General features: G+C 33.9%; 1 protein-coding gene across 1 annotated transcript in view; it reads right to left on the bottom strand.

Moving 5' to 3' along the window:
- ADCY1 (adenylate cyclase 1) overlaps window positions 1-13,091 on the bottom strand; it is a 161,197-nt gene that overhangs the window by 58,640 nt on the left and 89,466 nt on the right. Inside the window, exon 5 of the mRNA XM_053974169.1 lies at window positions 5,205-5,332. Coding sequence (XP_053830144.1) covers window positions 5,205-5,332 — 128 coding nt within the window. The remainder of the gene's footprint in view (window positions 1-5,204; window positions 5,333-13,091) is intronic.

Here is a 13,091-nt window from a genome sequence, read left to right as displayed (position 1 = left end):
AATATCACAAAAATGTCCAGTGAGGTATTTTAAATTATAAATACTTTCTGAGAAAATATTAGCACTTCACAAACAAGCTAGGAACAGGAAAAAGAAGTTTCTCAAATAAATTATTCATTATAACTGTAGTTCCCCCCCCTTTTCTGGTGCTTTTGGTCAGCCGATGATGAAACCCATTGAAAGGAGACAGTTTGAGCATCAACCTTTCCAGTGCAAAAACCTCCCCAGGTACAAATAAGCCCAGCTTCCATCAGTGAGGTTTTACATGATGACTGGTAGAGTCATTCAGATTAGGTGGAGTGATCCGTTCAGGATAAAATCACCTATGTGGCACAGAAAATAGCTGATAAACCCTACTGTGTGCCCAGTTCTCAAGAAGTAAAGGTTCATGGACCTCAGTTTCCTTCAGACCTCTTCAAAGCCCACATGCAGCAGCAACATTGAATCAGAAGGTCAGATGAGACTTATTCTAAAGTAACCCTTCCCCTCCCCACTACACTACGTGTAAGTTGAACTAAAACAGTGAGGAGCAGTTGCTGTGATCCACAGATGTGCTCCTACTGTGCCATGCTCTCTGCTACTACACACAGTCAGTGATGCAGCTAGTGATGCAATTCCCACTGAGTCAGTAATAAAATGACATCCTAGTAACGTGCTAACAGAAGAAGCATCATGAAAACGTACTGTGTACAGACAGAAATTATTATGGATTCCATTAAAGTTTTGAAAAGTTTATGAGTGCTAACTTGAGTATTTTGACCGAGTCCAAAATATAGTATTTATATACTTCTCACTCAGAATGTCTCTTTATTTCCAGTTGGAAACATTACAGATTATCTCTTGCTCTGCAACATTATTGAATGCAGGTAAATAAGCGTGTCAGTTCACCACATTTCATCTCCTAAGAGGAGTTGCTGTACTGAGCCAAAGAATTGTTTAATACGATTTGTATCCACTGATGAAGTGCTGTCTAGGGAAAGAAAAAATTAGTAAGAATGTATAAAATTTCCCCCATAACACTTGCTTAAAACAAAACTCTAGACAGCTTTTGGAGGAGAGAGGGAGGGAAGAGCTTTGTTAGCTGGGCATAACTTTTCTACATGGCAGTCATCAAATAAATATATCTATTTAGAAGGTAAAACATTGTAGTAGATGAGAATGAAACTTTCAAATGTGGCAATCAATTTAAGTAAGGTGAAGAGAGTACTTGGCCTAACACAATGTTCATAACCAAGGTGAAAACATCGGCCACATTAGAAAAATACATATATTAGAGGCACTAATGAATATGATAATTTAAATTATATTACTAACAAAAGCATGACAGTCAAAACGCATGTGGTAGGAGCAACATTGGTGGTATTGAACACTTCCCTCATTGCCGGGCACTTTAAATGACTCTAAAGTAGAACAAACACCTGGCCTGTACTGAGGCACTGACACAATGGTTGCAGAAGTTCTTTTAGAACAGAATCAGAATATGACACTATCTGTTTTGTCAGTTTTTAAGAATAAAAAACTTCTCCTATAATTATTTTGGTTCTGTTCCCTTGAAGAAAACATTTTGAGGAAGGTGGATGAAGAAGGGGGAAAAAAAATTAAATCCCAAATGGGAGGGAGGAGAAAATACCTTGTATTAAAACTAAAATCCTCTTATAAACTTTAAAAAAACCTCTGTTTTTTCCTTATAACACATAAAACTATAAAAAATAAAAATATTCAAATTAATATAAAACAAAAACCTCCATACTAAAATAAACAAATACTAAAATAACTATAACCCCATAAAAAGTTTAAACAAAAAAGTCCTATACTTACAAAAAAAAAAACCCAAAAACATCTGTTCCCAAAAATAAAAATAATTTTTAAAATAAATAATAAAAACTTACCTTTAAACAACTCATCTTTAACACAACACCCCATAAATCAACATAACCCATCAACAAACTATAAAAATGCTTATAAAAATAAAAAAAAAAAAAATTCACAATACAAAATTCCCCAGGCAGCTGCTATTCATAACAAAATTAAAAACCACAAAAAACTATTTTTCCTCTTTAAAAAAAAATCTCCATAACCTTAACAAAAAAAACCTTCTCTCCCTAAGTAAACGAAAAAATAAGATATTTAAAAATAATAAACTAACAAAAAATCTTAAATTTAATTTCTTTACATTATTAAAAAAAAGAAAAAAGTGTTCTAAAAAGTTTTTTTTAATTCTTACTACTTTTTTCCCCTTCTAATTACTTTTAATAAAATTTTCTTTATACCCTTTTAAAGTTTTAAATCTACTTTACCTTTCTTCTATTCCTATCTGACAACAACAAAAAAATATGTTAATAATTAACCAACACCAAACCCACCACAATCTTTAATACATTAACCAAAAAAATCTCAAAATTAAAAAAATCTTAAATTACCAAACCAAAACCACTACATGAAATTGGTGAAACAAACACCTGACCTGTACTGAGGCACTGACACAATGGCTGCAGAAGTTCTTTTGGAATAGAATCAGAATATAACACTATCTGTTTTGTCAGTTTTTAAGAATAAAAAGCCATAATTATTTTGATTCTGTTCCCTTGAAGAAAACACTTTGAGGAAGGTGGATGAAAATGTGAAAATTATTATTATTATTAAATTTTAATTATTAGAATTATTTTATGATACATTGAAAATTATGTTCTTAGATGATACATTCAGCACCATATTGAAGGATACTTAAATGACAGTTATGTAGAGCATGAAGAGAATGGAATGTATCAATTTTTGTGAACACATTCAACTCCAATCACAGAACCAACAATTAGCCATGGAAGTTTCTATTCCTTGATTTTCCAGGAAAAAGAAAACAGCTCTTGTTAGTTCATATCTCTGGAATGGACACTTTTGACAGATCCATCCCATGAATCACATGGGAGTGTGATTTTATTTATTTATTTGATTTTATTTATTTATTTATTTATTTATTTATTTATTAATCCTAGGTAACATAACAAATTTATCACTAGGGATGACAAATTCCAAGCATAAATTTACAGTGCCAAGACCTGAATTTTACAGTAAAGTGAATAGACTTTAAAAAGACTACCAGATGGCATCCATCTGTGCATGAAAGGGGGAAGTTTAAAAAATATTACTTTGTTTCTCATGGAACTGATAAACAAAGTTTAATAATCGTACCAATACAATATAAAATGCTGCATTCCGACTTCACTGTCAGAAGCTCCTGATTTCTCCTTTTCATTTACTAAACACATTTTAAAACAAATTAGTCTGGGGAATCTCTCTTCTAACTTTAGTTTCTGTGAAGGAGAGAGACTAATTGTGCTTATGCACAAAGAATGCAGAATATATCCCTAGTTATCAAACAACCTTAAGTAGATCTGGCATTGTCTTAAAACCTTGCCTCTTACGCTCTTGCTCTCTCATCATGCTCTGACCACTAACTAAATAAAACACCTAGAATTTATGAATTTTTAAAAAATTAAATCCTGAAATGGCCAGTTATCTTCTATTATAAGCTGTGACTAAACATGCCTAGATAACATACTACAGCTCATCCACATAAAATTGCAAAGTTGCTGATGCTTCACGGGACCTCTGGAAATAATCTAGACCAACATACTTGCTTCAGAGAACAGCCAGCTACAGAAGTTTGTCCAGAACTGTGCCCAGCTGGGATTAAATCTCTCCAAGGGCAGAAATACTACAACTTTTCAGTGGAACTTCTTGAGTATCTGACTACCTGCACAGTAAAAAAAAGTTTTTCTTCTATTGAAATTGAATTTCTTACATTTCAGTTTGTGCCCATTTCCTCTTGTGCTGGTGCTGAATGTCACTGAGAAAGGTTTGGCTTTGTCCTCTTTATTCCCTCTCTCTAGGTATTCGTCTGCTTTGGTAAGAATCCCTCTGAGCCTTGTCTTCTGCAGGCTGAACAGCCCCAGTCCATTCTTTTCTAATTCAACTCCTTTTCCAAGTTTACATTATCATGTCAGTAGCCAATAAGATATACCCTAAAAAGGGAACATGTTCATTTCTAAGAACAAAACTGAAACATTCTAAAGAGGAAAGTTCGAACATCTATATAATACCTTATTTGTATACATGAAATACAGCACAACTAACAAATTAAAGATCAATGCTAGTTTTAAAAGAGGATGAGAGCATCATCTATTGCTTTCCAGGGATTTAAAAAAACCCCAAACAAACCAAAAGGCTTTTGAAAAATGTGTACAAGACTGTACATCTAATTATGTTTCCAAAGGTCAGGGCTTCCTTATAAATAGAGAATCCATATACTGCTGAAAGAATTCACATATTCTTTTAGGCTTTTATATTACCATAGACTATAATAAATTATAGATTAAGAGATTACAAAGTATTTTATCAATTTAACAATGCTTACAAATGTGATGAACTTGCATTGAATAGGGGAGAAAATTAATTCATTTACCCAACTTTTCATGCTCTGAGAGATTTTGTAGTATGCTTAGCAAATGAAAAGGAGAAGTGGGCAATACAGTAGTGAGGAAATTTTCCATCTTTATCCTTTCCCTCCTATCTAATGAAATAGATCTCCAGTTTCAGCTAAAACCTCATTCACAGTTCTCTCACACCCATGTTTTTTGCCTTGGCAAAATAATGATCAATGTAGACCTCTCAAGCATAAACAAAAATATGAGCAGCAAAGTAAATTTCACGTTACATTTCTGAAAAGCAGAATAAATGAATGGTTTAAACACTACATTAAAATAGAATAATCAACAGGCTATGATTCTGAGACTGCAAGCACATATACAACAGGCATACATCAGGACTGGTTTTGAGCTTACATACTGGTGTGCAAAGTGAGCAGTGTTTATCATTGCAAAGCAAGACATTTTACTCCTTTCATTGTGGCAATAGGCAATAGGGTATATTTTCTTATTTCCCATTAACTTTCTGCCACCTATTCAGTACATGTATGTGCCTCTACATACTCAATTTGCACACGTACTTGCATAATTAAATGGAGTGTAAAACCAATGTCTAGAGTGGCCATTCCTGCAATCAGGGCCCTGTGGCCTGAATGCAAGAGAGTGTCTTGCCAGGGGAGTAGTGTTAGCAGACATTGATGTTTTTCTAAGAGCACACATCCTTAACACTACGTAGGAGCTGTTGCAGCACTCCTGTCTGGGTTCACCATGCATGGTACTTACGTGATGGTGTCAATCATATCCAGTCCCATTTCAACACAGCAATGGGCATGATCTGTTTTGGGCTGGGTCAATCCTGATACACAGTAGTAACAGTCCCCTAGGATTTTTATTCTTCTGCAATGATTTTCCTTTCATAAAAACAGAATGGGAAAAGTTTTACTATTTATATAAATATTCCAATATTAACAGGGTAAAAATCTTCTCCAATACTATGCAATAATTCAGGGAATCTTTTTGTGATCAAATGAGGTAATTTACTGTTTGTGAAGTCTGGGTTCCCCATACACAACAGCTGACAGACACATTTGTTTATTTATTTGTAAATAGACAATATATTGACACACTGGCACACTGGACATCAGCCCTGCATTGTTCAACACACATGGGTTAACACTGCTTAAAGATATAGTTCTGAACAAGTGTTATTGCCTTGCCCTCATGCTAGGTTAATATGAATTCAAGATTTGCAAGGAGACTTCATATCTGTATGAACTCAAATCAAAGGACTGAGGCCAAACCACTGCTGAATATTGCGAAATGCTTGCATTCTGAAAAGCTTTTGTTTCAAATTCAGTTCAAACTCACCAGGAAAGATTATTTATTTATCTGTAAAGGTACACACATTTTTGCATTACCTATTCATAAACCACAGTTTACAATACAGCATAATCAGTATGACAGACTTGCAGATGAGAAGCTAGTCAGTTTGCATTACAATCAAATATATCTCCTATTTGCATGAAGTTTAATTTCTACAGCCAAAGAACTCTAGTAAAAACTGTCCCATTAAAAAAAAAAAATATTATGGCATGTCATATTTGCAACATCCATCTGAGCAGAAAGTTCATTTCTAAACAGAGAGCACATAAAAAATGCCTTTAAAAGAGCAGTACCTTTAACTAATAAACTATGAGGAGACATGAAGAGATTATGGTATCTTTTAAAACTAGACTATGGCAACTTCTACCCATTTAGAGTGTAACACAGAGAAGTAAAGGGCAACTTCTACCCATTTAGAGTTTGACACAGAGAAGTAAAGAACCTGATTAAATGAATCCAACTTACAAAACTGGGATTATTCCAGTAAGCATCATGAAAAATTAACTACTGTGAATATGATGGGAGCAGATCCACAAAAGTCTGGTTCTTTTCCCAGCATGCTCTGACCAATATAGAATTAGTATGCAATATAGAATTCAGCAACAGAGCATTCCCACACCTCTCTACTTTATAAGTGGTACTCAGTATTGAACAAGTACTATAAATAAGAATTATTCATGCATGGAAGAAGGTACAGTTTGGGAATGTTGGCTTGTCTACTCCTTTTTATAAATTAAACAGCAAATTCAGATCTCAAATCAAAGAGGAGACCTGTCTTTTTGGGTATGCTTAAGTAGTAGAAAATGCTTTTCTAGTTGTAAGTACTTGACATTTGCTCTTCTGTACATCAGGATTTTAAATCATTGCTAATATAAATCATCATTGCTAATATATATTTTAATGAGTACAAGCATAATTCTTTTAGAAGAATTATCACCATGGCCCTAACAGTATTCCTGCAGCCTACAGCCAAAAATGCTGCACCAATTTTACTCAGACTTTTTTGAAATCCTTTGTTAAATGCTATTATATAAGTAAAAATATTGATGCGCACAAAGTAATATGGAGATCTCAAAATCTTCGTTGATATAGAACAGTCCTTTTAATTCAATGTTTTTGGACACTAATCACTACATTTTTTAATGGAAACTACCAAGTTTTTTACTAGATTCCACTAGATTATACTCTCAAAAAAAGGCTTCCCCCATCCCCCCTCAATTTTGGGCAGATCTTGAAGCACTAGAGTATGCTCAGTAGTTAAAGCTGAAGCCTGCTTTCCAAAATAAATTCACTTTTGGCCCACTTCAAAATCTTCTATATGGCCATTTTCATCTTCCAATTTGGTGTAGATGATTTGTGGCCAGGCAATGGCTATTTGACCCTTAGGAAAGCTATTCAGAAAAGCCATTTCAGTAATCTGGAGTGAACAACACATAAATGTTAATTAATCAATCTCTCCTATTAGTGTCTACCTCACAATCAAATGACTTGATAACAGCCTGGTAGACAATTAAAGAAATAAAATTAAAAAAAAAACCAAAAAAACAAAAAAAACCCCACACAAAACAGAGTTTACTCCATTACCACTTTTCTGAGTGAATTTCTTATTTGTACAGGAGAAAAATAAAAGAAGAAGAAAATAAGTGCAACAGTATTTTCTGGAGAGATATTTATCTTCATGGAAGACATATGGCTAAATCACCTGCTGGTTTTGAAATCACTAGTCTGTTTGTTCCTTATCAGTTATTATCCTCACTACCCTGATTTATCAATACACAGTAATCTCTAGAAAAATTGTTTGTTTTCTTTTTCTTCACATATGAGGTAGACTTCCAGGAGAGAGCCACAGTGCAGCTCTGAAAAAGTCATCTTTTTAAGGTCTGATATGCAAATCAATTAAAAAACCCCTCCTCTGTCTTTGCTACATTTCCTCAGCAACTTCCAAAAAATTCTTCTCTTGTCAATATTTTTCACATTTGTGATGCTGATGAATTAATCTGTGATGGTTACAAATTCCAGTCACAACTGATACAAGCAAAGTCTGTTTAGAAGCAACAGATAATTTGGTTTTATGGACATGGTAAAAAGCACTAGAGATTACCAGCGCTGCATTAGGCAGGCAGCTTGCCCAACTGTGGTGCATTATTAAGACGTTTCCAAGTGGATCGACAGAAATCCCTCTGGCAAAACTGTCAGTCACAGGGTCAGGCAGTGTGTAGTGGAAGCCCAACTCAGAAAGCAGATGACTTTGAAGCTACTGAGAACTTTATTCACACTTTCAGGAAAGCACTTAATAAATCAGTTTGTTCTATCTATCTGTTATGTAAGACTGGGGGTGGGGGGGGCTACTTTGTTTAAAACAACTCCGAGGTTTTGTTATTATGGTAGTTTTTTATTTAATGCATTCTGCCTGAAGAGTGAAGTCTGTCAATTCAGATTGAAAACCTGAAAATTCAGAACATTAACTTCACATTCTTGTACCATAGAAGACAAACCTTTGATATACCCAGGATAAGGTATAAAAGGTATAAAAAAAGATTTTACAGTTTGTAAAAAAAGCTTATACATAAATATATATACACTTATATATGTTGTCTCAAAGAAACAATTAAGACTTCTTAAATATATGCTGCCTCAAAGAAATAATTAAGAAGACTTCTCCCAGCAAAACCCATAAGAATGACAGTCAGATGTTCTCTAGAACAAAGAGATTGTAGTGAATAAGTGCAAAATCTCTTAAAGGAGGATCTTTCTCACATGTCAGATTGCAACAATCCTTATTCTCACTGCTGGAACTTTATTTTTATTAATAGGCTATCCAAGTAAGTAACTGTTATGTGAATAGATTCAAAATCAGGATCAATTTTTGTTGCTTGTAACTCTGTCTGATAGGAGAGGAGTTTCTTTAAAGCTCTTAGTTATTTTGGATATGGCAGACGCTAATGCTGTAATGAGTCCCTGGTCCTCCTTCTGTCATTGCAACAATCTATGTATTTGTACATAGTCATGTGTCATCATGGTATGTGGTACCTATAAGAGTGAGCCAAAGAGGAAGGTCAGATAGACTACAACTTTAAACCACAAGATTTTAAAAGCATAAACATTGAACTCTGTCTTGTAACTCCATTGACTGCAGTGGAATTCTGCCAAGGCTGAGTCTGACCCTGTGTAACTTAATTGCAATATATTTTATGCTTATTATATTCATCCATTTTTATATTCATCCAAATAGTAGCTTTATAACTAACATTAGTTCTTTTACATCTGCTAGTCTCAGCATGAAAAGCCTTGAGAATGAGCTAACTGCAATACTCCATAGAGTTCAATTTAGCAGAGTAAAGGAGACATACTTGAGAGTTAGCATAAACTTAAAAAGAAGAGTTTCTACAGTGGCAGAAAATATGAAAAGAAAACAAATGCAGTATGGGAAGTATAGGAAGTGTCAGAGAAAATTACTTGATAGGCTCTGACTGGGGAAAGCTGGCCATCCCCAGGTGAGCATTTGTCAGCTTTTAATTTAGTAATGTGTTTGTGAAGTCATTACAAATTATCTACCATCATGGGATCCACATTATGCATGAAGAAATGTAGAATTATTCAGGCCAGCTATAAAAAGGACGACATTAGTTTCAAATGCTTTCCCTCAATTTTATGGGCAATTATATATGCTGACCTAAAATGACCTAAATTTTGTCTATATTTTCATTCTTATAATAAATTCTTTCCTCACTTCACATGAAGTATAATTTTACAAAACTAGAATATTAAAATGTTTTTTAGTTCCAGAGAGTGAAAACTTATGCAACAGTCATATATATTAATTTACTTGGAAATGAAAAAGGATTTTAGCAAGAACGTTTTATACAATCATCATGACTGACACACATGCATGTCTCTTTCCTAGGTTTTATTAAGTATCCTTTCAGATTCTGTCTTTTGATGAAGATACATTCCAGGAGAAGCAAGCATAAACCAAATACACTATAAAATGCTGAAAAATTAAGCTCTAAATTTCAGGAAATTATTATTTTTCCAGATTCCAGAAATACTTTTCTCTATGCTAACTGCACAACAGGTCAGAACAATAAGTGTCAGTACATATGCCCACACTTCAAGCACCTGAGACTGATTGGAACAATCCAATGCAGTCCTATATAAAGATGCAAATTTCAGATTTGCAGTATACAAACTCAGGAATAATTTGGTAACTTACTACAAGCATACAAATTATGACAAGAATTGTGACAAAGAATTAGTATACAAAGCACAATATCCTCTTATCTAAAATAAACTTTAAAATAGGCAAGACCTGCTCTCTGGGGTACTTGCCTATTTATATGTTCCTACTGTACTTAAAATGTTAATTTTTTCCCTTGAAAACTGTCCCTAGACACTTCAGCTTCACTCCACACACACATCATTATTCCCTGATCCTATAGAGTTACAGGCATATTGATTAAGAACACTTTCCTTTAAGAAAATTTACTTCCTTAGGTCACTCCAGGAGACATCTCCAGATGGCTGATCAGAACTGGATTTAAACTTATGTAGTTGATCTGCCTTAGTGGGATCCTGTGTCTGTGCTGACTTTCAAGGGAAACTGAAGAGACAAGTCTCCTTAAAATTAGCATTTATAAATATCCTGCCCCTCAGTGCCCAGAAATTTTCACAAAGAAGGGTTACATGCTGTAAGTTTATACTTATGCTTTCCAGCACAAATTTTCTCATCTTAAACAGTCCACAAAACTTTGTTTATTTTGTATTTTAAAAATGCATCATAATTATCTTAATATAAACTAAAAGCATTCTATAAATGCAATATAAACAATTTTTTAGAGTGATTATTTCTAGGAAAATCTAGTTCAATGCTCAGCAAAGAACTAACTGTTCTTGACACAGTTAAAAAATACACAAGTGATTAAGAATATTATCTACTGGTTCTTTGCCTAAGGCACAGAAACAATCTTTTTTCAGTTCAGTATGTTTGAGCTTGAACTGGTAGAAAGAGACACTTCAGTAATGTTGAAATATGCAAAGCAAAAATTGTAAAATGCTAAGAAGACAATCAGGGTAGGATACTAAATTAAAATGGAAAGAAATAAAAAAAGACTCAGCATGACAAAGCCTGGAGATATACATAACTGTAAATGGAAAGAACAAGGAAGTGGTATCAGTCTACCTAATAGATGAGATACCAAAAGTGGCATGAAGAAATAAGAATTTTCATTCAGAATATTAAAACCCTCTTCTAGTGATGTCCTTTGAAAAGCACCTAAAATTCTTTTATTCCTGTCAGCTTGTAAATGAAAAGTCTTAGAATTCCAAGGGGCAGAAAGATGGATGCTGAAAAGGAACTATCTGAATCTCTAAAGACAAATAATTAATTCTCCATGTAGATTAGATGCCGGAAGTATGTGAAAAAAAAAAAATGTAGCAAAGAAAAAAGCAATTAAAGAAAATAGAAACTTCTCTAAAAATCAAACCTTTTTCATTAAAATTCAGCTGCACAACTGCCTCCTCTTTTCTATTAAGATGACATATTACAAGTAAAATATTTGGGACATGTCTAAACTGCATCAAAACATAATAGAACTTTGACCACGGCAGCATAATGCAATTGATTATATCTCATTAAAATTTGTCCCTCTTATAAGTAAACTGAAGAATGACAAACTGAAAGCTAGCTATAGTTCCAAAGGTTGATTGCAAGGCGTCTGAAGACCTAATTGAAAGATCAGTTGCTTGAAGCATTTATTGATAATTTGTAATGCAGGATGACCATCTGCAGGGCCAAATCTGAGACTGCACAAAGTTACTCTTGTTTAATGGGAGGAAACCAAAAACCTTCAGAGTAACAGCCAGAACTAAGTAAACTAAGCCTAAGCAGCAGATAAAATCCAATAGAAATCAATCATTTAGAGTTGAACTTATGAGAAGGTGCCTTGTTATTGTTATGTCCCAAGGGAATCCTTGCACAGACAAACTTACCCAAAATGTTTGTATCAGAATGCCTAAAGATAGTCACATTACAAAACTTCATTAACCAGACATACACATGAACCCTGAGGCATTCATAACAGCACCTTCCCATGTGGATTCTCTGATGTCAGTCTAGGATGAAGTAACACTCCTGCAAGGATACTAATATAATGACACTCATTTTTGTTTATGTTCTTGAGACTCACATTCTTTCAAAGTGATTGAAGATGGCATTAGGACTCAAAAGTTACTGAGGATACCACAAATCCTATATGAAATATGATTACCTAAGACTGTTTCTTTAAGAAACCTAATGGTGCTATGGTGAAAAAGAAAACAAAAAATCATGCCATAAATTTCAGGGAGCATCTAGACAATGCTCTTCATCACATGGTTTAGTTTTAGGTAGTAGTGCAAGGAGCAGGGCTTTTGATTTGATGATCTCTATGGATTCATGCCAACTCAAGATATTTTATGATTTTATGATTTTAAGTACTGCATTCTGATCATCTCTTCCCTAGCACTCAAAGACTCAGTGATCTGCAAGGTAAAATAATGTGTGCAAGATAACAGCTCAAAAAAACATACTTTCTCTAGAGGTGAATAGACACAAAAGGACATGATAAAAGTAGAAATTAATTCTAGGAGGGAGTAGTAAGATCAGGATTTTTTTTTTCCTCTCTCTACTAACAGAATGGTAAAGTACATTTTCAAAGGAATTGAATGACTTTATATTGAAACCTAAGGTTCGTTTTCAGAACTTCCTATCATGAGTTGTAACTATATCTGAAGTTATTGTGATTAAAAAAAAAAAAAAAAGCTAGCATTTTAGCATTTCAAAGAGAGCAAAACTATGTGTCTTACAAAAAAATAACCGCAAAAACCACAAACTAAAAAACATCCAGAGAATTAGCATATGGAATGAGAGAAATAACTAATATAAAAAGCATAAACCAGCTTCTAAATGCGAGAAAGACAAATTTTAGCAGAATTATCAAAACAGAACTGTCAAAAAGCAAAGACTCATTATTTCTACAGTGTGTCCATGTGTCAAAATGTCAAGATCCATCTTGAGGTTCCCAGGAAATATATGCTGTCTTATTATACTTTCCACAGTGGTAATGGGGATTCTTTTAAAACATTATATTTTTAAGACAGGGCAATTGTTTCAAGAAAGGTAGTCATAAACTTCACCTTCCAGCTGGCATTGCTTTCCAAGAAACAGAAGCACACAAACAGTAGCACACAACAGGCACACTCACAGATTGCACTTTCGTAATCACAGGGACCCTACCTGTCACTGTTACA

The sequence above is a fragment of the Vidua macroura genome, chromosome 1 (assembly GCF_024509145.1).
Source record: "Vidua macroura isolate BioBank_ID:100142 chromosome 1, ASM2450914v1, whole genome shotgun sequence".
Taxonomy (NCBI): domain Eukaryota; kingdom Metazoa; phylum Chordata; class Aves; order Passeriformes; family Viduidae; genus Vidua; species Vidua macroura.
The sequence above is the reverse complement of the archived record's forward strand: the minus strand, read 5'-3'. Positions and strand labels throughout refer to the sequence as shown.